The 27,727-nt window shown below is 27.3% G+C and overlaps 1 protein-coding gene across 2 annotated transcripts in view; it reads right to left on the bottom strand.

The window, feature by feature from the left end:
* LOC145187969 (adhesion G protein-coupled receptor V1-like) overlaps positions 1-27,727 on the bottom strand; it is a 39,450-nt gene that overhangs the window by 10,555 nt on the left and 1,168 nt on the right. The window contains exons 4-48 of one of the 2 annotated variants that reach the window (XM_090081476.1): positions 26,692-27,549; positions 26,215-26,473; positions 25,795-26,076; positions 25,336-25,457; positions 23,852-23,935; positions 23,622-23,703; positions 23,349-23,449; positions 22,243-22,393; positions 21,506-21,717; positions 20,861-21,366; positions 20,552-20,772; positions 20,259-20,443; positions 19,980-20,121; positions 18,930-19,132; positions 18,630-18,730; positions 18,135-18,248; positions 17,540-17,766; positions 17,043-17,272; positions 16,596-16,896; positions 16,082-16,300; positions 15,599-15,867; positions 15,053-15,488; positions 14,682-14,848; positions 14,174-14,435; positions 13,717-13,967; positions 10,453-10,673; positions 9,952-10,337; positions 9,431-9,870; positions 9,049-9,328; positions 8,518-8,845; positions 7,563-8,197; positions 7,032-7,399; positions 6,472-6,717; positions 5,858-6,257; positions 5,433-5,509; positions 5,142-5,296; positions 4,466-4,921; positions 3,868-4,228; positions 3,677-3,715; positions 2,727-3,214; positions 2,251-2,413; positions 1,691-1,932; positions 1,328-1,478; positions 924-1,227; positions 149-828 (exon numbers count right to left, since the gene is read on the bottom strand). In XM_090081476.1, the coding sequence (XP_089937602.1) occupies positions 149-828; positions 924-1,227; positions 1,328-1,478; positions 1,691-1,932; positions 2,251-2,413; positions 2,727-3,214; positions 3,677-3,715; positions 3,868-4,228; positions 4,466-4,921; positions 5,142-5,296; positions 5,433-5,509; positions 5,858-6,257; positions 6,472-6,717; positions 7,032-7,399; positions 7,563-8,197; positions 8,518-8,845; positions 9,049-9,328; positions 9,431-9,870; positions 9,952-10,337; positions 10,453-10,673; positions 13,717-13,967; positions 14,174-14,435; positions 14,682-14,848; positions 15,053-15,488; positions 15,599-15,867; positions 16,082-16,300; positions 16,596-16,896; positions 17,043-17,272; positions 17,540-17,766; positions 18,135-18,248; positions 18,630-18,730; positions 18,930-19,132; positions 19,980-20,121; positions 20,259-20,443; positions 20,552-20,772; positions 20,861-21,366; positions 21,506-21,717; positions 22,243-22,393; positions 23,349-23,449; positions 23,622-23,703; positions 23,852-23,935; positions 25,336-25,457; positions 25,795-26,076; positions 26,215-26,473; positions 26,692-27,549 (12,405 nt within the window). The remainder of the gene's footprint in view (positions 1-148; positions 829-923; positions 1,228-1,327; positions 1,479-1,690; positions 1,933-2,250; positions 2,414-2,726; positions 3,215-3,676; positions 3,716-3,867; positions 4,229-4,465; positions 4,922-5,141; positions 5,297-5,432; positions 5,510-5,857; positions 6,258-6,471; positions 6,718-7,031; positions 7,400-7,562; positions 8,198-8,517; positions 8,846-9,048; positions 9,329-9,430; positions 9,871-9,951; positions 10,338-10,452; positions 10,674-13,716; positions 13,968-14,173; positions 14,436-14,681; positions 14,849-15,052; positions 15,489-15,598; positions 15,868-16,081; positions 16,301-16,595; positions 16,897-17,042; positions 17,273-17,539; positions 17,767-18,134; positions 18,249-18,629; positions 18,731-18,929; positions 19,133-19,979; positions 20,122-20,258; positions 20,444-20,551; positions 20,773-20,860; positions 21,367-21,505; positions 21,718-22,242; positions 22,394-23,348; positions 23,450-23,621; positions 23,704-23,851; positions 23,936-25,335; positions 25,458-25,794; positions 26,077-26,214; positions 26,474-26,691; positions 27,550-27,727) is intronic. The other variant, XM_090081483.1, reaches the window with a different exon arrangement.

Below are 27,727 nucleotides of genomic sequence, written 5' to 3' on the forward strand. Positions count from 1 at the left end.
TATATATATATATATATATATATATATATATACACACACACACACATATATATATATGTGTATATATATAAATATATGCATATATTTTCATTAGCTTTTTTATGTAATTTAAGAAATATTATTAACTGTTTAGCATTTTTATACTTACATTAACAGTTCCTACTGTTCCATCCATCCTTGATATGTTAAAGCTTAAAACAGTTATATTTAATGGATTTTTTATGTAAATAATGTTTGGTGAATCATAAAACCCAAATAATCCGTTAGGATTATCGCTTAATTCAATCACCACAAGGAGTTTGTCTTGAATACCTAACTTTGAAAGACCAGCTACTGACATTAACCTTATCTCAAATGACTCCAGATCCTCAGGTTCATTATCATCAATTAACCAAACTTCAATAAAAGATAAATTCTGATTTTCCAGAAGTTCTATTACAGTAGAGTTGATAACAAAATCTGAATTTGCAGTGGCATTAATTGGGGTGTATGTAAAACTGACACTTGAATTTGTAAACAAACCACCTTTCCTTACAACAGGAATTTTAAGACTCAAATCCCATTCTTGCACAAATATTTTACTTGTTAAGAACTCAATTACCCCATAAGGATCATCATTTTCTTTGATAACAACAATTTGGCAGCAGCCAGTTATCAACGGCGGTGTATTCAACTTTATGCCTTGTACAACTTCATCAAAATCTATAAAATGATCCAATTGAGCAGATGTCAAATTTACTGTAAACATCTCATTGAGCTCTGGAATAGCATCATCATGGATAGTGATTTGAATTACTTGTATTGTATCATAAGGTGCAAAAACTAAAACTAGACAAATAAAACATAAAATGAACAATGATGGTAAACAAGTACACAAAATTTTACAAGATTAATTAATCAACTAGAATTATTAAGATACTAACCACCAGACTCTGGACTGTAATCTTCCACAGATGCTGCACTGCCATTTAAAATATGATAACCTATAGAAACCCCCCCAAATAATCCGCCAGATCTTATAATTGGAATATTAAGTACTCCAACACTTTCATCTACGTCCCACTGATTGTAATTAAGTGCAAATAAACCATAAGGATAATCACTAGCAGCAATATAAATATATGAAACAGTAGAATTGATATCAGAAGATAGCTCAGCTCCATTTGTGGGGTTATAAAGAATAAGTTCAAACATATTTGCTTCCTCTGGTATATCATCATCAAGAATCTAAAATCAAGATTAAAGTTTATTGAAAAAAAAAAAAAAAAAAAAAATAATAGAAGCATAAGAAAAAATCAGGTTTTGTAAAATTTAAGCTGTAATGTACCTCTAATGTAAGAACCTTCTCTATCTCGCCAGTTTTAAAGGTGAGGGTCCCAAATGTTTCTTTAAATGTTTCTTTGACTTTAGTATGTGATGAGGAGTTGAATTTCCAAGATAATGTACTTAAGTTTGCCTGTCCAACTTTACGCAGAACACTGAAACATGAAACATCTTAGTTAACAAGAAAAGTGGTTTTGGAAAAAATCCTTGCCCATCAATCAAAACATAAATAAAACGTATGATAGCAAATGTTAAACTAGATTTTTCTAAAAACTTTAACAAATTTTTTACTTAATTATTATTATTATAAATATTTTATTACAACTTTTTAAGATAATATAAGTTGGCTAGAAAGTAATTGAGAAACCTTATATTTAATTTTCTTTCAACTCCATTAATAGGTTCAAATCCAGCTTGAATACGGGAAATGGGGTTCACAACATATATGCCAAATGGTTTGTCACTTGCATTTATAATAATAAGAGCCTTAGTAAAATTGCTGAGTTCTACATGATTAGAGCCTGAAGTAATTTCACATAAAATTACTTGACTCAATTCAGGTATATCATCGTCAATAATCATAAAGCTAATATTTTTTGCTCTTTCACCCTAATAAAAGAGTAAAGAAAAAACAAAACTTCTTCAAATAGTAAACAATCCTAGAGACTTTATTGCAACAATATCAAAAAATATTGCTTTTTCAAATAATAAATTATAATAATTATAATAAATTATAAAAATAAAAAATAATTTATAATAAATTACTTAGACTTAATTTAATGAAATATTAATTTAACTAATATATTAATTTTAAATATTAACAATTCTAAATATTATTAATAATTCTAATTACTATTAATAGTTCTAAATATTATTAATAATTCTAAATATTAATTTTATATATTTCAGCATTAAAAAATCATTTACTTCAAAAAAATGAACTACTCCTTCTTGTAAAGATGTCATTGAGTTCGTTCCATTGCATTTCCATTTTATATCTACATCTCCCATGACACCATAAGATCGAACAACAAGAATCAGCACATCATCACCTTCCTCTACCATAATATTTCGATTATCTTCTTGTATACTTTAAAAAGAAGGAATGAGATTTGTTTGCTCTTGTTGTTTTTAATTGAGGGGAGGGAAAAATGAGTGTTATATACCAACAAATAATTTTTTAAAATGTGCTTATGATTAAATTTCTAATAAATAAAAATATAACATACTTATTAGTAAAATATTTGCTTTAAAATTAAATATTTAAAAAACCTTAGTTACTATAAAACTATAATTATTAGTTAAAAACACCTTTTTTATATATATATATACAGTATTACAACATTTTATATTTATATATTCACTACATAAACATAAATAACTGAATAAACATAAATGATTACCTAAAAAAACCATACGGATGCTCATTTTCCAAAATTTTCACAGTAAGGTTGTTTAAAGAGCCTATTTTAGCTCCACCAAATGGTTTTGTTAATATTATCGTAAAATTTTCATCAAGTTCTGGAATGTTGTCATTTTCAATTTGAATTTGTAAAAATGCTTCGTTTTGATTGTTTTCAAAACTTACTGTTCCATTTGAAGGAGCAATGTCAAAAATGTTTGCAGTGTGAAATAAAACTTCAAAGTAAACACCAACTGACCCATTAAAGCCAACTGAACGTGAAACTGGAATTTCTAAAGTACCAACATTTTCATTTGTTATCAATTGAACTGAAGAATTGAAATCAAGCACACCATTTTGTTGAACCATCTCAGTAATTACAACTTGTGTTAGACTGGAGACAATACTGACAGTGGTTTGGTTATCTTCTGTTAAATAAGCGTTGGTGATATTAACAAAGAAGATTTCATTATAGTTGTATAAGCCATCCTACAATCAAACACACACAATTTTTGTCTTTTTATATTTATTTATATATATATACATTTTTATTTTAATATATTTATTTATATATTTATCTATATATTTATTTATATATTTACTTATATATTTATTCATATATTTATATTTTTTTATATATTTGTTTATATATTTATACTTATTTATATATTTATTCATATATTTATATTTATTTATATATTTGTTTATATATTTATATTTATTTATATACATGAAAAAAATTTAAACATTTTTGTGTATGAAAACTTTCTTTTGAAAAAAAAAAAAAAAATTATTAGAAAATTTTAAGTTAAATAATTTAAACTTCTTAATAAGAAATATGAAATTATCATTATTATCAAAAAGTATATTAAACTTTATCATGCTAATTTTAATGACCATAGATAAAATTATTTTAATGAGGTTAAAAAGCTCTTTCATGATTATTCTTACTTTTAGAGTTGCATTTATAATTCTCTCTTCTTTTAGCAGCTGAAAAAAGCATTCAAAAAGAAATTAAAGTAAAAATTACTAAAAATATTAAACTACTGCATCAAATATTTTTGAGTTAAATTTATATCTAAAATATAAAAGATCTATATTGAAAATAAAATGAGGTTAAGAAGCTCTTTAAAAATTCTTACAGGGATAACTTCAATAAAAACAAATGCTTCACGCTGACTTTCTGTAAAAGTGACATTGCTGTAAATGGGTATAAAATCAACAAAAGGTTTAGCAGGCCTTTCCATAGGACCAACTTCTGATGCTATAACAGTTTCAAATAAGACAGTAACACAGCCAAATGTACCTTTTTCTCGTTTTAAAATTAACAAAACCAATGAAGTTGTTGTAACGCTCTCTGTTGTTACATAAATAGAATTTTTCCAAGTAAAAACACCATATGGATCATCATTTGCAGGAATTGTTATTGAAGCAACATTAATGTTGTAGTTAAGAGTTGCTTGGCTTGTATCTGTGCCACTGACAGTTTCAATGTCTACTAGTCTAAAAGAAAAGAATCAAACTTGTTGATAATAGAAAAAACTAAAACAACAAAACAAAACTATATAAAGTGGATTTTTTGAAAATAAAAACAAAAAAAATTTTACATTTATAAATGTATGTAAAAAAAAAAAGGTTGTGTTGGTGCATATATTAATAAGAAGTTGGAAATAAAACTTTATAACAAATCTGATTACACATAAATTATAATAAAAAAAAAATATGAAAAAAAATATTTACCTTAGCAGCATTTTCTTTTCTAATTCAGGAGTAACATCTCCCTTTAGATACAAATTTAATTTTTTCAAATTTTCTCCTGGGAAAAATTTAACGTGTCCATATTGAGGATAAATTTTTTCTTGAATATTATTAGCAGTATCAGTTATGTTGTATGTGATAATAGCCACACCATTGCTGCCAAACTCTCTCTCAATCAATACAAAAAATGTTGAGTCAATATTTAACTCATTCACAACTTGATGCAATGAAGAGTCTGCTATTTTAAATCTTCCAAAAGCATTGTCATTTGACATAATAACAATATCAAGTATAGAGCTTGAGGACACAGCGGCATCACTGGAGGGGTTAAGCAGGCGGACTTTAAAAGTTTCGTCAGTTTCTGGAAGTTGGTCATCAACAATTGAAACAAAAAAAAACAGACTTTTTTCACCTTCCATAAAGTATAATCTTTCATTTCTAAAAAAAGAAAAAGAAAACAATTACAGGGAATGATTAATAACAATTAAAAAATCAAATAAATTATATTACTCACCATTTGCACACTTACACTAAAGAAACCATGTTACTTGTTAGACTAAAGAAACCATGTTACCTTTTATGTCAAAAAAAAATCATGCAAAAATAAAACTAAACTTGTTTAAAGCAGTATAAAAAAATAACTTTGGTTTCAACACACCTAAAAACAAAGTCAGAAGAATTTTTCATATAAGCAATTCTTAGTATATTGCTGGTATTAGCAGAAAAAGCAGCCAAGTATGAGATGGTCACATTTAAATTGAGATCAGTTACAAAAAATGGTTCTATCGAGTAAAGATCTGAAAAGGGTAATACCTAAAAAATAAAGTTAAAATAAAATAGGACTAAGATTATCATAAAAACACAACAACATTTTCATGAAACAAAAAGTTATCTAACAAAATGATTTAAAAAAAAATACTTTAAACAAAAAAAAAAAAAAAATAGGCACCATATGAAACTCAAACAATGAGTGATTTCTGTTCCATTCATATAGATAGGAGGCTGTCCCAACAGCAACAAGATAAGCTTTAATAAAATTTAAAAACATAACAAAATATCAACCTTAAAAAATATCTTTCTGTCATAGCAAACCTTAATTTTTTTTTTCCCCCTATGAATAGAAATCAATTCATTGCTGCTTTTTTTAATTCATTTGATTCATAAAAAATCCAATAAACTTGATCACAGCTGATATTTAAGAATGATAAAATGAATGCTGCTTTAACTATATGAATTAAAAACAAGAAAATAAAAAAAGATACAAAATAATGATTCTTCAACTGAGTTTACTGAGACTTAAATATTTATTGATAAATTTAGGCAGAAACATTTTGATTAGAAAAATAAAAATTTATATTTAAGAAAAAATCCTACCATGTTTTGGAGTATAGAAATATTTAATGTTTATGCATGGTTTGTAAAACTCTTGCTTTAAGTAGAAATGGTCATATCTTTTCACATCATGCATTAACAACTGACAATTTCCATTGCCATTTACCACTGTTACAAACAAAGTGCCTTCATGTTGAAAGAAATTAATCTCTTCAGCTTTGTAAGTTTCAATTTCACCATACATTTGAAAGTATTTTGTTCTGCTATCCCATTTGTAGATATATGATTTAACATTGTAGGAATTACTTAATCTATTGTAACGATTTGCCACAGCTAAATAATACTCATTGTTGAAATTTGTAAAAGCTAAAGATTGACCAAAGAATGTTTGAATGCCAGACCACAACAACTGTGTAAATTTCTGTTTGTTCCATATGTACAACTGCAAAAAAAAAAAATCTCAAATTTAAAACTAATCAACACTAAATAATAACAAACAATAATAAACAACATTAAACAACAAACAATAACCAGTAATTAACCAAAACAAACAAATAGAATAAAAAAAGTAATAGAACTAAATAACATCAGTAAGTAACTAAAATAACCAATTGAAACTTTAAAAAAATTAAAAAAAGAAAAAACAATTTAATCACCTGCAACATTTGTATACTTTCGCCTTGATCATCATTGCTCTTGGCAAATGTGAAATACAAACTATTATTCATTTTAAATAGTAGCACATCAGAGATTCCAACATCATATATTGTTTGAACATGAAACAAAGAGAAATTTTTGCCCATCAAATAAACTTGAATAGAGAGAAAATCTTTGACTAGTAGAATTGTTTCCATACCAATTACTGATGTTACAATTTTAGTCAAATTCTTTAAAGGTAAGTCCTAAATAATAAGATCATATCAAAAATATTTTTTTTGTTTTGCAAATATTTTGTAAAGCTGGAGCAATTTTTTGTATTGCAATCAAACTTGACATGATACTGAAGGTTTTTTCAAATCATTTTATATTTTAAACCATGCATTGAACTACCAGATATTGTAAGGAAGAGATTTAAAATGAGGGAGTAAGAAAGGAAGTAAGGAAGAATATTCAGAAGTGGTAAATATTTTATCTGATAAGTAAGGATCCTAAAGACTTTTAACAACCTTATCAAAATCTAAAAAAATAATTTACATTTTACAAAGCTGAAACTTACAAGAATGTAAACAAATGTTCCTCTCCATACAAATAGTTTTGTGTTTTTTTGGGTACCAAGTATTAAAAATTGTTCCCCAAGCATCTCAAAACTATGGAATGCTATCACATCACCTATCATGAAACTAAAGTCAATACCAAAGATTGTCTGATTTCCAATATCACTTAGAGCAGTATTTGGTTCAGTTATAAAGTCAACAGTTACGTCACCATATGTTCCTCCATTACGAACAACAGTAATTTTTACTAACTTTTGTAATTCTTCTACATAAATAACATTTTCAGGAAAGAAAGAAAACAAGCCAAAAGGATAATCATTTGCTGCAATAGTTAAAGTAGCATGAGAAACTGTACCAAGTCTTGCATTCCCTAAAAAGAAAAAATTACTTGATAACATAAAAGGAAAATCTCATTAAACTTTTTACTATTAAATTTTTTGTTATTAAACTTTTTCTATTAAAGGTTTTGCTAAATTGCTTACCATTTAGCATATTTAAACTTTTTCTATTAAAAGTTTTGCTAAATTGCTTACCATTTAACATATTTAGCTGGAGAACAATAATTTTCTCTAACTCTGGCAGATCATCAGGTAGAATTGATACTCTAAATGAAGCTCTTCTTTGATACTCTTCAAATTGAAGAATACCACTGATTGGTGAGATGTCATAGTTTGGTGTTGCATTACATGCTCTCCATTCTAAAATAACTCTTCCAAATAAACCACCAGTGCGTTCAACTTCAAAATCATGGGAGATTAAGTTAAGATTTTCTGGTTCTGGAAGGAATATATTTTGGGAACTCAATGCAAAGGAGAAGATACCATGTGCATCATCATTTGATGAGATAGTGATAATGGTGCGACTCGGTACACCAACTTGTACTCCACCATTATTAATTGCATTCTGAATAGTTAATCCCACTTCAAAAAACTCATTATTTTCAGTAATGTTATCATCATTTATATACACAGTAATATTTGCTTCACTTTGACCATCAACAAATAAAATTTTTGCAGGACCTCCATCCATTACACTCCCATTTATGTAAAAGTCACTTGAATCAGCAGTAAGGTAGTTTAAGAAGTAAAAACAGTAAACCTCACCAAATGTACCAAATGATCTAACTACAGTTAAGTTGAATGCAGAGTTTTCTTCCTTAACAGCAAAACTTTGAAGAACAATTTTAAAATTAAAATCAAATAACAAAATCTCTTTGAGAATATAATAATTACTTTTGATAGGGTTAAGCTTTTTTAGGTGCAAACAAATACATGAATTTTTATTTTACAATAAAATAAGCATAATAGCTCAAGTAACAGTTTAAAAGCTTTTAAAAATTTTAATTTAAAATTAAACAGTCTAACAGATTCTGCAAACCCAACTTAATTTAGAGCAGCAACTAGTTATTTCCATTTATTTATTTAGGCTAACATAAAAATTTATAACATTTTCTAAATTTACATTTGAATAATTAAAAAGAAAACTTACTTAACAGAATGAGGAGCAAATGCTAAAACTCCATGAGGAGCATCATTTGCCACTATTATAACACGTTTTTGTTTATTCAACCCCACCACAGGGATGGATGATGAATTTTTAAAAGATTTTGTCAAATTGACAGATAATATTTCAACAAAAAATTCTTCATCGAGTTCAGCTAAATTATCATCAATAATTCCAACTGTAATAATAGCTGAGTCTTCTCCATCAGCAATAGTTAACTTTGTATCCAATACATAAATATCATCTTGAATAGAAGCTTGACTAATAGTTCTGTTAACTCCAACAAAGACATTGTAGGATATGCTTAGTGTGCCTTGAAAATAAAAGAATAGTTTGAAAAAGAACTTAATTTTAACAATATTTTATTGGAAAAAATCACTCAAAGCTTAAAAAAATTCAATACACATTTTAAAGCAAATTATACGAGATGGAGTAATTTTATTTGATTATAGTCATCAAGATTATAGTCATCAAGATAAAAGAAATTACATTTGACCTACTAACACAAATATATACCAATTTTTCCAAATTGCCGAATAAGAAGTATCTCCACTTGTTTTTCATACTCATGAACATACAATGGAGAGTCTGCATTTGCAATTTCTACTACTCCATGAGGAAAATCACTTGCAGCTATAGTGAGAAAAGATTCTCGAAATGTTTCATCCAAAATGGCAGAACCTGAATTTGAAATACCTACTGTTTCAATTGCAATCAAACGCACAACAAAACTTTCATCAGTTTCAGGAACTTGATCCATAATACTTTCCAATGTGATTGAACTAAATGTCTGACCCTGAAGTTGAAGTAGTTTTAAATTTCACAACCAAAAATTCTTAAGTTTAATTCTAAATCCAACAAAATAGTTTTAAAAATAAAAAAAATAAAAAAAAAATACCTCAGAGAAGTTTGCAAAACCTTGATCAGATATAAAATCTTGGGTTACATTAACACCAATTATTCTCCATGTAACAATAACATCTCCAAGAGCAGCTAAAGTTCTTTGCAAGCATAGACTCAGCCTTTCCCCTTCCCTAATAGATACTACAACTGATCCATTGCAAAACCGAACAATTCCACCAACATTATCATTAGCAAGTATAACAACTTGCACTTTATTGAAGTTCAAATCTATACTTGAGCCATCTGTTGAATTTAAGAGAAAAACAGAAAATTCTTCATCATTTTCAGGAATGCTGTCTGGAAATACAGTTATAGTAAAAGTTTTCAATCTCTCATCTTGTTCAAAGACAATAATATCTCCTCTACAACAAATATCATCTGTTGATATCTCTGTGCTTTGTACTTGCCATGAAACAGAAATTCTGCCAAAAGCACCTGAACATATAATGATTGATTGCATTAAAAAAATAACAACATGTATTAGTACAGTACCTAAAACAGTAAGAATATAAGTACCTTTTTTGCGACTGACATAAAAAAGAAGTGTCAAATTATCATATTCTGGTTCTAATATGGGATGAGTATTTTTAGAAAGTCCATAACCATCAAGTGTCAGTGTCAGCATACCAAAAGGTTCATCATTTTGCAGGATTGTAATATTCATGTAACTAATTGCACCAAGTATTGGCAAATGTTGGAAGGGAATATTCTCATTGAGAACTTCAATACGCATAAGTTCTACTTGAAACACTTCATTAAGTTCAGGAATTTCATCATGGTAGATAAGAATTTTTATTTCTGATATACTAGATCCATTTTCAATAATAAAAAATTGGTTTGATATTGATTCATAATCACTACCGGCAATGGCTTTTTCCTTGAAACTAGATAATTGATTTGTCCTAAAACATATTAGCATTTAAGAAGCACAGAGTTTAAGTAAAAAAAATTCAATAAAGAATTTAAAACTACATAAAATGTGTAGAAAATGCAAATAAAAAATTATTTTTAGCAAACCTCCAAAACACTCGCAGCACACCAAATAATCCATTTATACGATTTATAAAGAGTGTTACATTCCAATCATTCTCTTTTTCTAATATTTCAATAGATGGTTTCACAAACTGTACCATCCCGTAAGGATTATCATTTAACAAGATAATAATTTTTATGGAAGACTTTTCTTTATTTATGACTGCATCACCAATTACAACTTCTTTCAACAAAATAATGTATGTCTATAAAACAGAAAAAAAAACTCTTATATTTACGTTTACATAAGAAATGCTCAGACAAAACAAAACAAAATTTTAAACTGACATCTAACAAACAAAACTCTAACAACCAAAAGAAAAACTGAGTAGCAGGGGATTCCATAATTTTCAAAAATTATTATTTTTATAATACTTTATTACTTTAATAATATTATCTTTAATAATATTTTCTTGTAAAAATAAATTATCATTAACAATATATAATTAATTATCAAATTATTAGTATGAATATTGGAGAGATAATTTATTTCCAGAGGAAGAAAGAGAATTTATGCCATCTGAACTACCAACACTTGGCTCTTTTTTTCTTAAAACTATACTGACTAAAGAGTCATCACAAAAGAAAACCTATCCCTTAGATGACTGGGTTGAAGAGAGAAGACCGGAACTTGTTAAAAAATAACTCAGACTTTTCATCTCCAGTAATTTTTAAAGTCCATCGACAGAAAGACCAAAAAATTTATAATGATGTACAGGAAATTCAAAAATGGCTAACAAAAAAGGAAGAAATTGACAATATAATAAATTATATGTTGTCAATTCCTTTTTGGTTGATATAACTAACTACTAATGTTCTATTTTTTATGTAATGAAACAAACTGTCTGAGATGTGAAAGAAAAGTTCACATCAACTTTATATTTAAAAAATCAGCAAGGAATCCCTTGATGGAGTTACTTATTCAAGCACAGAAAACAAAAAAGGGGGAGAAAACTTAAATTGCAATAGGATTAAAAAATTATAAAGAGATTATAAGGAAATGAAAAGCAATAGTGTGAAGTAATAAGAAAAAATACAATATTAAGGTCAAAGAAAAGGAGATGGTAAATTGGAGCCATTTGAAAAAGACATCTAATGAGTTTTTGGAAAAATGCAACGAGAAAGGGTATTCTAATAACTTCTTGAAATGTTCTAATTACAAAAAAATATTGATGTATCAGATAAAAGTAAGGATTTCAAAGCAGCAAATATACACTAAGATTCAAAGAACAGCAATTAGATATAAAATTACAAGCACTGCTGCTGCTGTAATTAATTCAGATTATTTAAAGAATTTGGTAGAGGCTAAAATGATTCCAGAATCAGTTTTTTTTCTTGCTAGACAAAAATAAAATACATAGGACCAAAGCTAAGGTTATATCAAAGTGTCAGATTATTTGAGAGAATACATTTGAACATATTGTATTTGAGTATACATATTACAAATGAAATACTTCACTGATTCACTGATCTCTTTTGCACAATGCTGACAATTTAAGTTCAATCCTAAAGTTTAATGGTTGTAATAGCACAGGTACAAATGCAGGTCATAATGGAGGCATTATCTGTTGTTTAAAGGTTAAAGTAGAAAGGAAATTAGTATGGGCAAAATTTTTATTTCACATAAATGAGGTTTGCCTTCACCATTTTAACAGATGAGCTTGATGGTAAGACTAATCACAAAAACAGGATTTTCTGGACCCCGAGGGAAGTTGCTTTACAAGATTAAAAATATAAAGAAATTACAATTTTAGGCCAAAATCTATAGATCCTAGGTTAATTGAAATTTTTTAGTTATCTTACCTATAAAATATGCCAGAGAGTAATTTCAGGAACTCTTACTAAAAGATTGGCTCAACATAACAGAGTTGCTCAATACAAAGATTTTTCTTACTTTTAATGTGGATATGAAGAACATGGTTTACAAGGAAATGAGCTAAAAAAAATTAGAAGTAGTTAGCAAGTTTCTTGTATCAGTTTACTTCCCAATGTGGCTCCAATAAGGGTGAGTTGGTTCAAGATATGTTATGCCTCTTCTGTAGTTGAATAGAAGGGGTAAAACATATCTTGAACCAACTCACCTTTATTAAACTTCAAGATAAAAATGTATAAAAAATTATTGAAAAATTTTTTGATGATCTTTGGGGTGAAGTTCTTGTTATGAAATCTTATTGCAAAAATTACTTTGAAGGCAAAACAAGAATGAAAGGGAATTTGTTGATAATAGTTTCTTGAAATCAGAAAAAATCAGGAAATGAGAAGTCTAACTACCAGAACATAAAAGATTCCTAATTTAAACTGACATGCAGCCATATTGACTGACCTCTTATAGCATGGAAAGAGGTCTATGAACCCATCTTAAACTTTCAAATGAACAATAATGATCTAGAAATAATTCTGAAGTTATTATTTATGAATTTCCCTGTTTACACACGAAAGGGCAGTTAAAGAGGTAAAATTATATTCTCTAATGTTTAAATATGTTAACTAATGAATTTAAAAAAGTATTTACTGTCATTAAAACAGTCTTTAAAAAAAACAGTTTGTTTCTTTTAGGTAAATGCAACTTCTGAAACAGTTTTTCATTTTGAGAGAAGAGATGGTTTTATCCGAGCAGGGGCAGAAAATAAAGCAATAATAACTCTTAATAATAAGGACATTTTGAGAGAAGAGATGGTTTTACCCAAGCAGGGGTAGAAAATAAAGCAATAATACCTCTTGTTAATAATAAGGACATTTTAAGTGATTTAACAGAATAATTTATGGAAATAGAGGGATGTATTTAATTTTTGTTTATTGAGTTTTAAAAACTTGATATTGTATTGTAGAATAAGCATTCATGAAGCCAGGCACATAAACAAGTTATATACAAAGGGTATGAAGGAAGGCTGATGAGGAAACTTCTAGTTTGTCAAAAAACAAATATTCATTAACATCTATTGAAAAAAAAAACCTGTTTTTTTAATACCTATATGAGATACACAATTTAAATTTCACTCCCCTCTCCCTATTTGAATTAATATTTGAAAAAGTAATGTCTATTTTTGCAGATATTTCTTTTATTCTGATAAATTTACATCTCCACCCTTAATATATGTACCTAAAGGCAAAAGAATCCTTGGATCCAACCTATTTAATAAAAGTTGAAAAGTACAAGATGCCCTACTGAGCAGACATCAAGATTAAATGATAAAAAAAACTAGCACTGACTGTGAATACACCAAAAATAAAATATAGGACAATAAATACCTCATTAATTTCAGGAATATCATCAGGCATGATATTGAGAACAATGGTTTGAGATATTTCACCTGTTAAAAAACCTACATAACCTTCAAGTGGAACTAAGTCATTGTCACCAAATAAAGGTATATTTGGATATGCTTCCCAGCGTATCCGAACATTACCAAAATTTCCTCCTTCTCTATTGACTCTTAAAACAACTTTTTGATTAAAACTTTCTGGTTCAGTGACAACAACATCATCATGATTACTAAAACCTTGAAAATAATTGGGATTAAAATTTTAAAAATAATGTTGCTATAATTATCAAAATTTTAAAAACAATATTATTATGATTACTTAGACCTTAAAAATGATGGCAAATACCTTATCTTTAATAAAATAAAAAAGAAGATAATCATTAATACAAAATTTAATATAAAGAAATAGTTTATGATTTTTAAAACATGATATACTTGCATACCTATCTTTCCATAAGGGAAATCATTCTCAAGTATTGTAACTTCACAAGTGCTCAATGACCCCATAACAAGTCCACCTGTAAAGGTACCAGGAAGTAAGCTAACTTTAAATGTCTCATTAAACTCTGGTAAATCATCGATTATTGTAATTATTGGAAGCATGGTCTCATCTTTATTTTCCTCAATCATTGCTGAAAATGATAATACGGAAAAGTCTAAACCAATATAAGCAGATATGCTTTCTACTGAATAACTGAATGATACCTGAAAATATAACAAATATGAAATTATACATGTCATATATAATATTGAAACTGATGTTTTGCTTTTTTCTTTAATTTTTGCATTTTTTAAAACAACTATATTTTGATATAAATTCAATCAATAAATTCAATCTATCACATAAACTTTCAGCAAAAAGTTTTTTTCTGATTGAAAGATATAAATAACATAAAAGAGCATCATAATAAAAAAGAGTGTTAATAAACAAATAAAAACAAATCTCTATACTTTGCCATATAAGCCTTTTGATCTCTGTACAGATAAAAATGTGTAGTTATAGTCTTCTAATACATGCACTTTTGCATATTTAAACTGTAGAATGCCATGTGGGTTATCATTGGGTAATATATTCACAATAATCATATTTGGAATGCTTATGGAAACTTCCTCAAGTGCTAAAAAAATATAACAATATATTTTAAAGATTTGAGGATATATGTGTCTTTAAAATCCTGATTGTATTTTATAATACTAATTAAGTAAATAAAATATAATTTATTTAAGGATTGTGTAAAATAGATATTGTAAAATAAATTTATGAAATAGATATTAAGAAAGTTGTCATATCGATGGTTTTTTTTAAAATGATTTTAACTTACGTAAACTTGTTGCATTGAATTCGTGTATTATCTCTACATTAGTCAGGCTAATTACAAATGTTTCAAGAAGTTCAGGCTTCTCATCATCTAAAATGCTGATATTAATACTGGCAAATTTCTGTCCAATTAAGAAATCAACGTACCATTCATTGAGTTTAAAATCTTCATTAATCACAGCACTAGACTGATTACTTATAAGATTAGTAGTGTTAAAATGAAGTCGTATGTGTCCAAAATTACCTTTGTTTCGATTAATTTGTAAAAAAACAAGACTATTTTTCTCTTCTAGATCCACAGTTTTTTTCTCAAATTCAAATAAACCATAAGGGTAATCACTACTAAGTATTCTTAAGGTAGCAGTTTGGTTAATATCAGATATTGACCCACCACTCACATTTAACAGTTGAATGAGGAATATCTCGGTTAGTTCAGGATTCTGATAAAAACAATAAATTTTAAAATAAACTAAAAATAATGTTAAAATCAATAATACAATATAACTGAATAGAATATTAAACTATGTTATAATACAAACTTCTTACTTACCTCATCATCTAGAGCCTGAAGTAAAATAAACCTTTCTTTGACACCGTATTGAAAACTAACTTCACCTTGCGATAAACTAAACTCATTTGATCCATTTACTAAACTCCACATGAGGTTAACATTATCTAGTGCCCCACCACTCCTCTTTATACTGATGTTCACATAAAGACCTTCAGATGTTGTATAATCAATAATGGGAAATGAAAACAATCCAAGTGCATCATCACTTGGTAAAATATGAATATAAAGGACTGATGCTATACCAAGTTCTATAAATTTATCCAAGAGAAGTAAACTAAACTTATTTATACAAAACTGTTCAATTAAAAAATCTATTTTATAAATTCAAAATTTTATTAATCAATCTCTTAAGAAAGATATGTTTTTAACACTGAATTAAGTTGTAATTCTCAAATGCAATAAATACACATAAAAACAACAATATTTTTAAAAATTCTTTTATTAAAAAAAAAAAGTTTATACCAGCCATAGATGGGTTCTTTAGTTCTACTAGAAACGATTTAGTTAACTCAGGTTTTTTATTATCAAATATTTTCACTGAAATTTTGACAAATTTTTCTCCAGCCTTCATTTTTATCACGCCAATATTTTCTTCAAAATCTAAGCCACCAATAGCAGTCAAACCTGATGTATTGTTGGTACCATCAAATCCACGAGTTCTCCATTCTACACTGACAGAACCTAGTTGAAAAAAATTAAAAGGGAGCTTTTGTTCCTTTACCAAAAGTAAACACTTTTTTAAGAATAAATTTTTACATTTTCAGGGATGTTTCTTCATATTTATATTCATTCTTATTGTTACGACAGTGTTTTTTTTGTTTTGTTTGTTAAGAGAATATCAACTCACTATAGAACATGAAAATATCAAGAAACAAAAGTCAAGAAACAAAGGCTATCAATGGTTTTGTGATTAAATGAGCAAACAATAATGGGATGTGAACAATAAAGAAAAAAAGCTGAAGAAAGTAAAAAATACCTTCATCACCAAAAAGCCTCACAACATATAAGCTTAACAAAGAGACTTCTTCTTGAATGTTCACACTCAAAGGTTCGGACAACATAACTCCGCTTGTTATGTTTTGGGTGTTAGTCATTAGCTGAAATACACCAAATGGATGATCATTTCTTGCTATTGTAAAATTGCATTGAGATGATGATGTATTGACTGTTGCAAAGTTTTTTACAGGTTTATTTATGGATGAATTAATTTTAATATTTATAGAATATCTTTCTTCTAACTCTGGAAATGAATCATCATAAGGCACTATCAAAATAACCTAGAATAAAAGAACATATTTTTATATTATTATATTGATCTATAACTTTTATATTATTATATTAATCTTAAATTGATTCTTCAATTAATATTTAACCCCTATACATTAATCCATTTTTAAAATATTTTACTAGAAAAGCTTTTTACCTTATTGATTTCATTTTCCATAAAAACAACTGCTCCATTAGAAATGAAAAAATCATCATCAGCAATGTTGCCATCTTCTCCTTTAATATTCCATTCAATCACAACAGAACCAAATAACCCATGCACTCTGATGATAGTGATATTAAATCCTTGTGAGGACTCAGATATATTATAAGGACAAGATCCTTGATCCAGCAGAAAAATACCACTTGCAAAATCACTCTTTAAAACTAACAGAAAATTTAAATTTTTTTATTTATCATTTTATTCAACAATTTATGATTAAAAGTTTTTCTTTCAACTTTATTTTTTGGTAAGATTTAAGTTAAAGTTTCTTTTTTTTTTTTTTAATTTTATTTTGTTAAAAAAATAATACAAAAAATATTTCAAATCTCAAAATTCAGCTGAAAAGTTATTTTTCAGTTGAATTTAGAGATTTGAAATATTTTTTGTATTATTTTTTAATACAGAAGAGACACAAGAGTTAAAATTAATACCATTTATTTGAAATTTAGATTTTTCATTACTGATCACAGCTTTGTCTCTAACAACCAAACTATCTTTGATATCAATTATATGTACACCATATAGAGTATCAGTTTCTGGTATGGTGTCATCAATGCTTTGAATAAAAACTATCTTTTTCGTTTCTCCTGCATCAAAAGTTAGCACTCCATTTGATGGAGAAATTACTGGATATGGCAGAGTAAGTGCTTTAACATCCCTATAAGAAAAAATATCCCTGTAAGAAAAAAATAACCCTATGAGAAAAAAAACAAACCAATATACAGAAAAAAATAGTTCAAATTTAAATATTATAGTTGTGTTTGCAGCTTTAAAAAAAAATTAAAAAATTACATTCAATTTAAACCATTAATAATCATCATACAGCATTAATTGAAAATGTTGCAACCGTAGGAAATGAATGTTAATTTAATATTTGCTATTTTTACTGACACCTAGTTTGAAATTATAATTTGCTAAAATTTATTATGATATAAACTCTTATAATTTAGAAAATCAACCTTCAATAAAATTTATTATGATATAAACTCTTATGATTTAGAAAATCAACCTTCGATAAAAGCTCACCAAAAAAATCTTTGATAAAGTTGCAGATCTTGAAGAAAACCATTAAATGGTGAATACATTCCACATCCTATTGTAATTTTGTCTGATGATTTGATTGTAACACCAGGGTTAGAGCTAAAAAGAATTAATCTTAGTCAAGAAATTAAAAACTCACAAAAGTGGAAAGGTATACAATAATCTGGAATATGTTATCCTTACTCTCAACTTCAAATACAAAAAACATTTTTAATTTAAAATAAGTTTTTATTTTACACCTAACAAGCAGGAATGAACTCAATTCTGAAAAAAATTTTGGTAACATCTTATACAAATGACATTTGACAAAAATGTAGTAAAATTCTAGTTAAAGTGTTGCAATTTTTTTAGTTTTTTTGTAATGGTCACACATTCTTTATCACAAAGAGGATAGCAAAAATAAATATTCAATGAAATAAAAATAATTAGATAATTTAAAAATTGAAATAAAATATAAATAAACATTAACAATCTGAGTACCTATTTTTCAATATGCTGTCATCTAAATAAATAGTAATCATCTCAGACTTAACAGCAAAAAATAAAGAGTGCCATTCATCATCATAAAGGGATTTTGTAGACTAAAATTTAAATGTTAAACAAATATAAATGAGATAACATCATTACACAAATGTAAACTATTTTATATAAATTAATTTATGTAAGTATTTTATATAAAAGCATGCATATCCTCACAATTTAACAAAGATGCTTTATTTATTATGTAAAATATTTCCGACAAGTAAAAATAGGTTTTTAGCTAACAACTTTAAAACTTACTTCTGATAATCTTTTTTTATTGAGCAGTAAAGAAAACTTAGACATGTTTACAGTGATCTCTATGTCTACAACTCCATCGATTGATGTTTTTTTTAACAAAGACATTCCATGAGATGAGACATTGGTTTTAAACCATACACCAATGGTAAATCCTGAGTCAAAGTTATTGTAAGGACAATTTTTCATATCTAGGTGCACACATTCTGAAAAATTAAAAAATATATACAGATATTATCATAAACAAAAAATTTAATTTCATAATATTATATAATTTTTGGTACTAAATTTTTAATTAATCTTCAGAAATTTTAATAAAAAAAAAAAAAAAAGAAATTTGTCAAATATTTGCTATGACAAATAAACTGGATTTTATGAAGCTCAATAAAATCAATTTAGAATAATAATAATAATAATTTGGATATATATAAGAATAATAGCTTAAGCCATTTGTTAAAAAAGTTTATATTTATATACATATAAATCTCATATCCCTCAAATGGTTTTGTTTACTCTGAAATTTAAGAAATAAAAAGACTAACTGTAACAAATTATTCCTAAATGACTGAAGTAATATAAACTAGGTTGGGAAGAATTTTTGATAAAACTCTTTGAAAAATACATGCACTAAACCATGATAATTAAATGAATATCATGATGAGCAAACAAATATCATAATAAATAACTAATTTCGTGATCAAATAAATATCAACATAATCAAATAAATACATTGGTGTAGCCTGTTAATGTTAGATAACTGAAATGGAGTGTTTATAACAAAGCCTAATAAGTTTTTAAATAGTTTATGAACTTCATCTCTGATGTTTACCCTCTTCTGGCTATTCCACTGGATAGATATCATGATGATCGAACAATCATGGTAATCAAATAAATATCATGATAATCAGATGATTATGATGATCAAATAAATATCAAGATCGATGATCATGATGATCAGAGAATATTTACATTTTTTTAATCCTTCTGTTGACAAAATTTAACATAAAACAATAATAAATAATAACAACTAATAGTAGTATAAGCAATAATTACCATTTTTAAAATAATATGCTGGTGTTGAAGAATACATTCTGCCTTGGCTTTGAAAAAGACTCTCTGTGTTATCAGCATGAAATAACAAATCCCAAACTTGTGCTGGCTCCTTGATGGAATCTTCATATATTTGCCATACAATCTAAAAAAGATGGGAATTGATACAAATCTCTCAAATCTTTTCAGAGTAAATACCCTCCTCATAGCAATCTAGATGCAGTGAACTATCTGATTTTTTAAAATATCTTTTCATAAAAAACTTTGTTTGCATGAAATTACCTTTGCTGAAAAAAAGCTACCATATTTACGCTCAAACACAAGCTGTCCATCTAAAGGTAAATCATCTTTATCTTCTGCAAGAAACATAGTTGAGAGATTTGAATTGATTTCAAAAACTCCATTTGGGTAATCGCTACTTTGAATATTTACATTTAAAGTTGTATTAGCCCCCAGTCTTGCTTGTGCTTTGGGAAAAATATTTAATGATTTTAAGATCCTAAAATAAACTTGCTAGTAAACATAATATACTCTTATAAAGATAAAAAAACAAATTAACAACATAAAATACAAACCACCAGTAATATTCAGAAGCTGCACTATAAATATCTCTTCTAATTCTGGCAAACCATCTTTTTGTATTGTAATACTGAATGTATTTTGACTCTGACCATCCTCAAATAGTAATGTTCCATTTGATTTTTCTAAATCTCTTTCTAATGATAAACTTTTGGTTAATGCAAATGTATTCCAGTGAATAGTAACATTTTTATACAAACCCATGAGGCGATTAACTCTGGAAAAATTAAAAAATTTATCATTTTAAAATACATAGCAAAGATCTTAGATTTTTTAATTTGCAGTAAAAATCCCTCATTAGTTACCTTAAAACTATGCTGCTTCCCTCTTCTATGTAAACTGGATTTATATCACTAAAGTCAAATACACCATATGGATCGTCATTAGCTAAAACTGTAACTATGGTTGAAAAATTCATGTGCAAGACTGTATCCCCAGTTGTAGAAGCAAGGAAGACAACACATGTTTCGTTCATCTCTGGAATACCGTCTGGTATTGCTTGGATTAAAATATCCTTTTCTGTTTCAAGAGGTAAAAATGTTATACTCATATTAAAAGGTAATAAGTCACTTTCTGAAATACTTTCAAAAAGAATTTTCACTTCAACAACAATAATTTCCATAAACATTTTACTAAGATGAATGGTCAGTTTTGCTCCTTCTCCTTCATTTAGAAATAAAACAGAGGGTAAAAGTGTCACAGGAAAATCATTTGCAGGAACCCTTAATGTTGCCTGTAAAGGCTGTTTAATGGTGGCACCTCCTTGGACACTTGTTATTATAACATAAAATATTTCTTCAGCTTCTGGTTCCTATAAAAACAAAGGTAAGATCTTGCATTTGAAATGAAGATTTTTAAGTATTCACAAATTATTACTAAAAAAGACTAATTCTTTTTAAAAACCGTAACTATAAAAAATAGAAAGAAAAAAAAAAGTTATTTTTAAAAACCTCATCTTTCTTTATGAAAACAGAAATTGAAGCTAAACTTTTTCCCTCCTCTATTGTTACAACTCCAGATGTTGGGAAAATATCTTTTTCTGCTGAATTATAAGTTGAGTTTTGTATTTCAAATATTGTCCATGATACTTGTAAATTTCCAAATAAACCTTTACTTCGTATGATAAGAAAAGTAGCAGCAACAGTCTGCATCTTGAATTCTCCTGAAGATGAAGAAAGATGTAGGAAAATGTATGTACCATTTTTAAATGAACATAAAAACAAGCTATTTAGTATCAGTTATCAGAACCTAAGCTGAGAATGTTAAGAATATGAACTAGAATATTAGTTTTAAAATATACAGAATATAAAGAATTAATTAGAACATTAACATTAAACTATGCAGCTAGATATATGCAATAATTACTGATAAAAGCAATTTATCTACAATAGAATTTTTTTACAGCGGACCAACTTGCTTTCTAATTCATCATTCAGAAAAAACCTCAATTTTATGTTTCATTAAAATATATTTCTCTAACAAGTCTACCAATTAGCAGTGCAACTTTCACACAAAACTTGTGTCATTTAAATATATTTTGGATCTGTTTAAGAATTAAAAAAAAAAAAAAATCAAAATAGCTTACTTAATTTGTAATTAAATGATATCTATAATAATTTGAATATCAATGATTATAAGATTCAATGAATCCAATAAACTAGTAATTAAATAGAAAATTAAAACTTACGAACTTCCTGATTCAGGTTTTCTGAAATATCTTTAAATGAAATCAAACCATGAGGGTCATCGTTGGATAGAATGGTGATATTAAAAGAAGAATTAGTTCCAACAATTGAGCCAGATACTGAACTTAATCTAACAGTGAATGTTTCGTCGAGCTGTATCAGAGAATTTAAAAATTTTCAAAATTTTTGTAATGCATTCAAATATTCCAATAATCATAATTTTTGTAATGGATTTTGATTAATAAAAATAATTTTTTTTATAAAACTATAACTGTTTTTATTTAACAACATTGTACAAAAAATTTTTTTTTTTTTTTTTTATTTATGAGTGGTTAGTTCATCATTGTTTATTCCTCAAAAACATAAAAATGATTACCAAGATGTGCTTACTATTCCCCACAAATTTTACTTTCGGGAACAGGACAGTGAAAATTTCTGTTGGGATCAAAATTAACCTGGGCACTTCATTTCACTTACAAGCACGTCAAGAAAAATCTGAAGCACCAAATAAATTTTTTCAAACTAACATTGAAGCTTTGAAAATTAAAAATTTTTAATCTTAAAGATAATAGAATTTTTTAAGAACATCATATATGAAAAACATATCATATATAAAAAACATATTTGAAAAATGCTGTGAGAATCTTACGGCCATGAATAAAATAATACAGAGAACAAAACAAATGAAATTTATTTTTATTTTTGTATTTAAAAACTTGACTAGGACAATTGAGAGCATTAAAGCATTGATTCACAATTGTAACAAATCTTTTTCTTGCTAATATCAAAGATGAAATTGAAAGCTTCAACTGGGCTCTTACCTTGAAGAATCTTATGGACAGCTGAATAGTTTCAATCCTTTAATTTAAAAGTATTTTAAAGTACTTTAAAATACTTTTAAATTAAAGGGAACAGGAAACTAATTAAACTGTAGGGATACTACAGCACACTTTTTCGTTAGATTAGCATAAATATATTTTTATAAAAACCTAAGAAAATATTAATATTTCTTTTTTTTCTCATTTGACTTTTTCATTTTATATCTTCTTTATATCTAAACTTTAAAATTTCTTTTGCTGTAAAACACTCACTAGTAAAATAAACAAACCTCTGGTATGTCATCATCATCAGGAACTAAGTAAACTCTTTTTGTAGAAACTCCAGGTGAAAAAGTGATGACTTCTTGATAAGGCTTAAAATCTATTTCACCTGCACCAAAATGAATTATTCAATAAGTTAATTACAATAAAAACTAAAAAAACATTAAAACAAAACTATAAAATATCAATATAATATGAATTTGTAGATACATAAAAATATATAAATATAAGTATATATAGACATTTTATTACCTACAACATTATAAAATCAAATAAACAACCTGCTAAAACTTCTAATAAAACTTTCTGAACCACTAACAATCCTCCAGTTCTTACAACCTCAACATCCGTAATAGAAGATTCCTAAAGTAAGATTTAGCTTTCTTACTTATTAATAGATTTTAAGCAAGCTAATTAATTTATATCATTTCGATACCAAGCTTCATATTATATTTATAATGCTTTTACACATTTTCATCACTTAATGTGAAAACAATTGCAACAAATTTACCTCTAATGTAATCGATGCAATCCTTGAAAAACTGATTATTCCTCCAGGATTGTCATTTTGAAGGATTTTAACATTGGCAAGCCTCTTTTTAAAAAAAGATTAATAACTCATATATATATATATATATATATATATATATATATATATATATATATATATATATATATATATATATATAATACTGTTTAATATTTTTATCAAAATAATATTTAACTAAATTACTAAAATGACAAATTCACTTATTTGGTCTAGGAATTAATTTGTACGGTTTTTAATTAAAAATTGAAGGTTTATTTCAAAAACTAAATGGATGAATACATTAATGAAAATAGTGTCCATCGCTAGTCACTACTTTTGCCCATCTTTCTGGCAATTTACGAATTCCGTGTCGAAAAAATGCTTCATCCTAAGAAGTGATCCAATCAGAGACCCATTTTTCGATATTTTCTGAAGAAGTGAAGCGCTGTCCAATCAAATTGTTATTTATGCAATTGAACAAGTAGTAGTCAGAAGGAGCAATGTCCGGAGAATACGGCAGGTGGGGTAACACTTCCCATCCGACATTTTCCAAATAGTTTTTGACAGATGCATTAATTGTCGTCAATAATGTTCTCCATTAACAGTTTCACCAGGTGTCAGAAGCTCATGGTACACCACACCTTTCATATCCCACCATATACACAGCATAACCTTTGCACAGTGAATATTCCGTTTGGGTTGTGATGAACCTGGTTCACTTGGCTTTACCCAGGCCTTTTTTCGTTTAGGATTCTTGTAATAAATCCATTTCTCATCACCAGTAACAATTCGATGCAAAAATCCCTTTCTTTTCTGTCTTTCAAGCAGCAATTCACAAATGGTCTTTCTTCTTTCCACGTCTCTGTCTTTCAATTCATGTGGAACCCAATGAGACATTTTTTGAATCATACCCATGGCTTTGAGGCGTCTGGAAACTGTTGATTGTTCAACTCCTAACGATTTTGCAAGCTCCTCTTGCGTTTGACAAGAATCCTGATTGAGCAATGCTGCCAATTCTGCATCTTCAAATTTTTTTAACTGTCCTGGTTGCCCTTGGTCTTCCAAACAAAAATCACCACTTTTAATCCGTGCGAACCACTTCTTACACGTTCGCTCAGCTAGAGCATGGTCACCATAAACTTCAACCAAAATACGATGACTTTCGGTAGCACTTTTGTTCATGTTAAAGTAATGAAGAAGAATCCCCCGCAAAAACACTTTATCAGGAACAAAAATCAACATTATCAGTTAAATTAAAAATAGTGTTGTTTACGCTTAAATCAAATGATTTATAATGAAAATGATGCGCAATAACAGTGATCTTTGCACGCATGCGTGGCTAAACAAAACGCTGAGACAATAAGCTAGTTTTGTAATCCCTTGTCAAACTGCACGAATTAATTCCTAGACCAAATACTTAAAAATAGTATGATAAAATATCTGAGTAAACAACAAAAAATGCTCACAGCTCCTTCTCTTAAACGATCATTGACACCATACAGATTAATCAATTCTACAACAAATTCTTCATCTAACTCTGGAATATCATCTGCCAAAACTTGTATACTAAGATTTGCCCGGTCCATACCTTTTGAGTTTAAGTAAAATTTTATAGTAAACTAGTATAGTAGCAGTTACGCCAGTTTTAAGTAAAATAAAATAATTTTTACATTGTTAAAAATAGTAGTTAATAACAAAAAATTTTTGATTCAACAGCTTTTCAGTTTTCTTTCCTATTTTCTTCCTTTTTTTTTTTTTTTTTTTTTTCATTCTTACTCATAACACAATAATAAGTAGAAGAGTTTTACTAGATTTAATTTTTAAGCTTTTTCAATAAGTGCATATAATATATCTACAGGTATTAAACCAGAAGTGTGTTTTTACAGTAAGAGTACAACAATAAAAACAGTAAATCTAAAATTTACCTGATTTAAAAAAAACAGACCCATTTAAACTTTTTACATCTTGTTCTGTAAACATAAGATTTTTGCTGGAGATTAACCAGAACACTTCTACATCAGTTGCTGTCCCATCACGCATTAAAGTTAAGTTCACAACAGAGAAGGCTTCGATTGGCTCAGGAATAGTAAGATATATAGGAGTATTAAAGAAACCTATTTCTCCATTTGCAAGATTACTGGTTATATTAATTCTCTTTGCATGATCTTTGGTTAATTGTGGTGAGGATGGAGCAACAAGAGTTGTTTCTAGGTAAAACAACATTTGTTTTTTTATTGTTTTAATTTAGATACAACATTTATATTAAATATCTAATTCTAACTATATCTATATTTAGTAATGTTACAATTTATAAAAATTATAGGAAAAAAACATATTCTACCTACTTGCAACTTCAATGCTGTCTAATTCAATAACAAAATAAGAGTCTGAACTTAAAAAAACATCATTTTTTATCTCTATAGTTAAATTTTGATTAGATTGACCAACTTTAAAAACAATAGTTCCATTTGGATTTATTAGTGCCCAAGAAGACATGTTGAGAAAACTTTCAACAAAGTAATAACTGGAATAATGAACAACAACATCAGCCAGCAATCCACCTTCGCGAGATAGCTTTATGTTAATATATCGTGGAGTTGTAGACTAGAATGAAAGCAAAAAAACATAATATTTTTACATACCATGTAGTCTAAATTCAAATCTTTTCAAAAATCATACACTTCAACATGCTTTTTTTTATTTATTTTAATTACATATGACACTTTTTCTGTACATTTTAATATAAAGTTGTACAACCATTAATCTCATATTTTCAATCATAATAATAACTCTAAACTTCTATGTTATAAACATTAACTCACTAAAAATACATTTGCTTCTTCTGAAGAAAAACCAACGGTCCCATAAGCATCATCATTATCAGCAACAATTATTTGCATTGATGATCCAGTGACTAAGTTCTCAAATCTTGCTGAGCCAGTTACATTAACTAACTGCAATGTAAATATAGATGCCTCCTGAGGAATATTATTCTTCTTAACACTCACAAGAATACTTTTATATTTTTCTCCTGAAAAAAACGAGATAAAACCTGATGTTACTTGAAAAACTGAGTCTGAATCTGTCCCATTTATTTTCCAAAAAGCTGTAATATTTCCAAAACTACCACGAGTTCGATTGATACATATCTCAACAAACCCTTCCATATCTTCTTGAATAACTGTTGAAGTTTTATCAAATATCAATAGACCATAAGGGTCATCATTTTCTGGAATTTCAATCAGGACCTCAGTCAAATTTCCAAGAATTGCTTGAGTGGTATTAAACAGTATAACTTTAAAAGTTTCTTTTAACTCAGGGATCAGATCACTCAATATTTGAATATAAATTTCTTTTCTTGTTATTCCACTTTCAAATATGAGTTTTCCAAAAAGTTCTATATAGTCATTTCCAGGAGTTGCAGACACAGGGACTGTTTTGTAAAAAACCGAAGCAGGTTCAGAGATTGATCCAACTCTGTTTTCACTTAAATCTAAACCTCTTAACACAATAACTTTAAAAACTGATCCTTCAGAGACAGATACTTTATGATTAAGAAATTGAATAGGTGCATCATTTTCTTTTATTCTCAGTTCAGCCTCACTAGCATTGATCAATATACAGCCATCACCACTGAGATTTTGTATAGTAATTGAGAATATCTCCTCAGCTTCAGGAAGCTTAAATAAGTTAAAAAATATTTTAAAATATATATATATATATATATATATATATATATATATATATATATATATATATATATATATATATATATATATATATATATATATAAAATATATATATATTAAAAATATCACATTAAACTTTTTAGAAAAAATAGTTTAAAAAATTACAGAA

This window comes from Hydra viridissima, unplaced genomic scaffold, assembly GCF_058129835.1.
Source record: "Hydra viridissima isolate aposymbiotic clone 2 unplaced genomic scaffold, HvirCarnegie_v1 scaffold_1, whole genome shotgun sequence".
NCBI classification, from domain to species: Eukaryota; Metazoa; Cnidaria; class Hydrozoa; order Anthoathecata; family Hydridae; genus Hydra; species Hydra viridissima.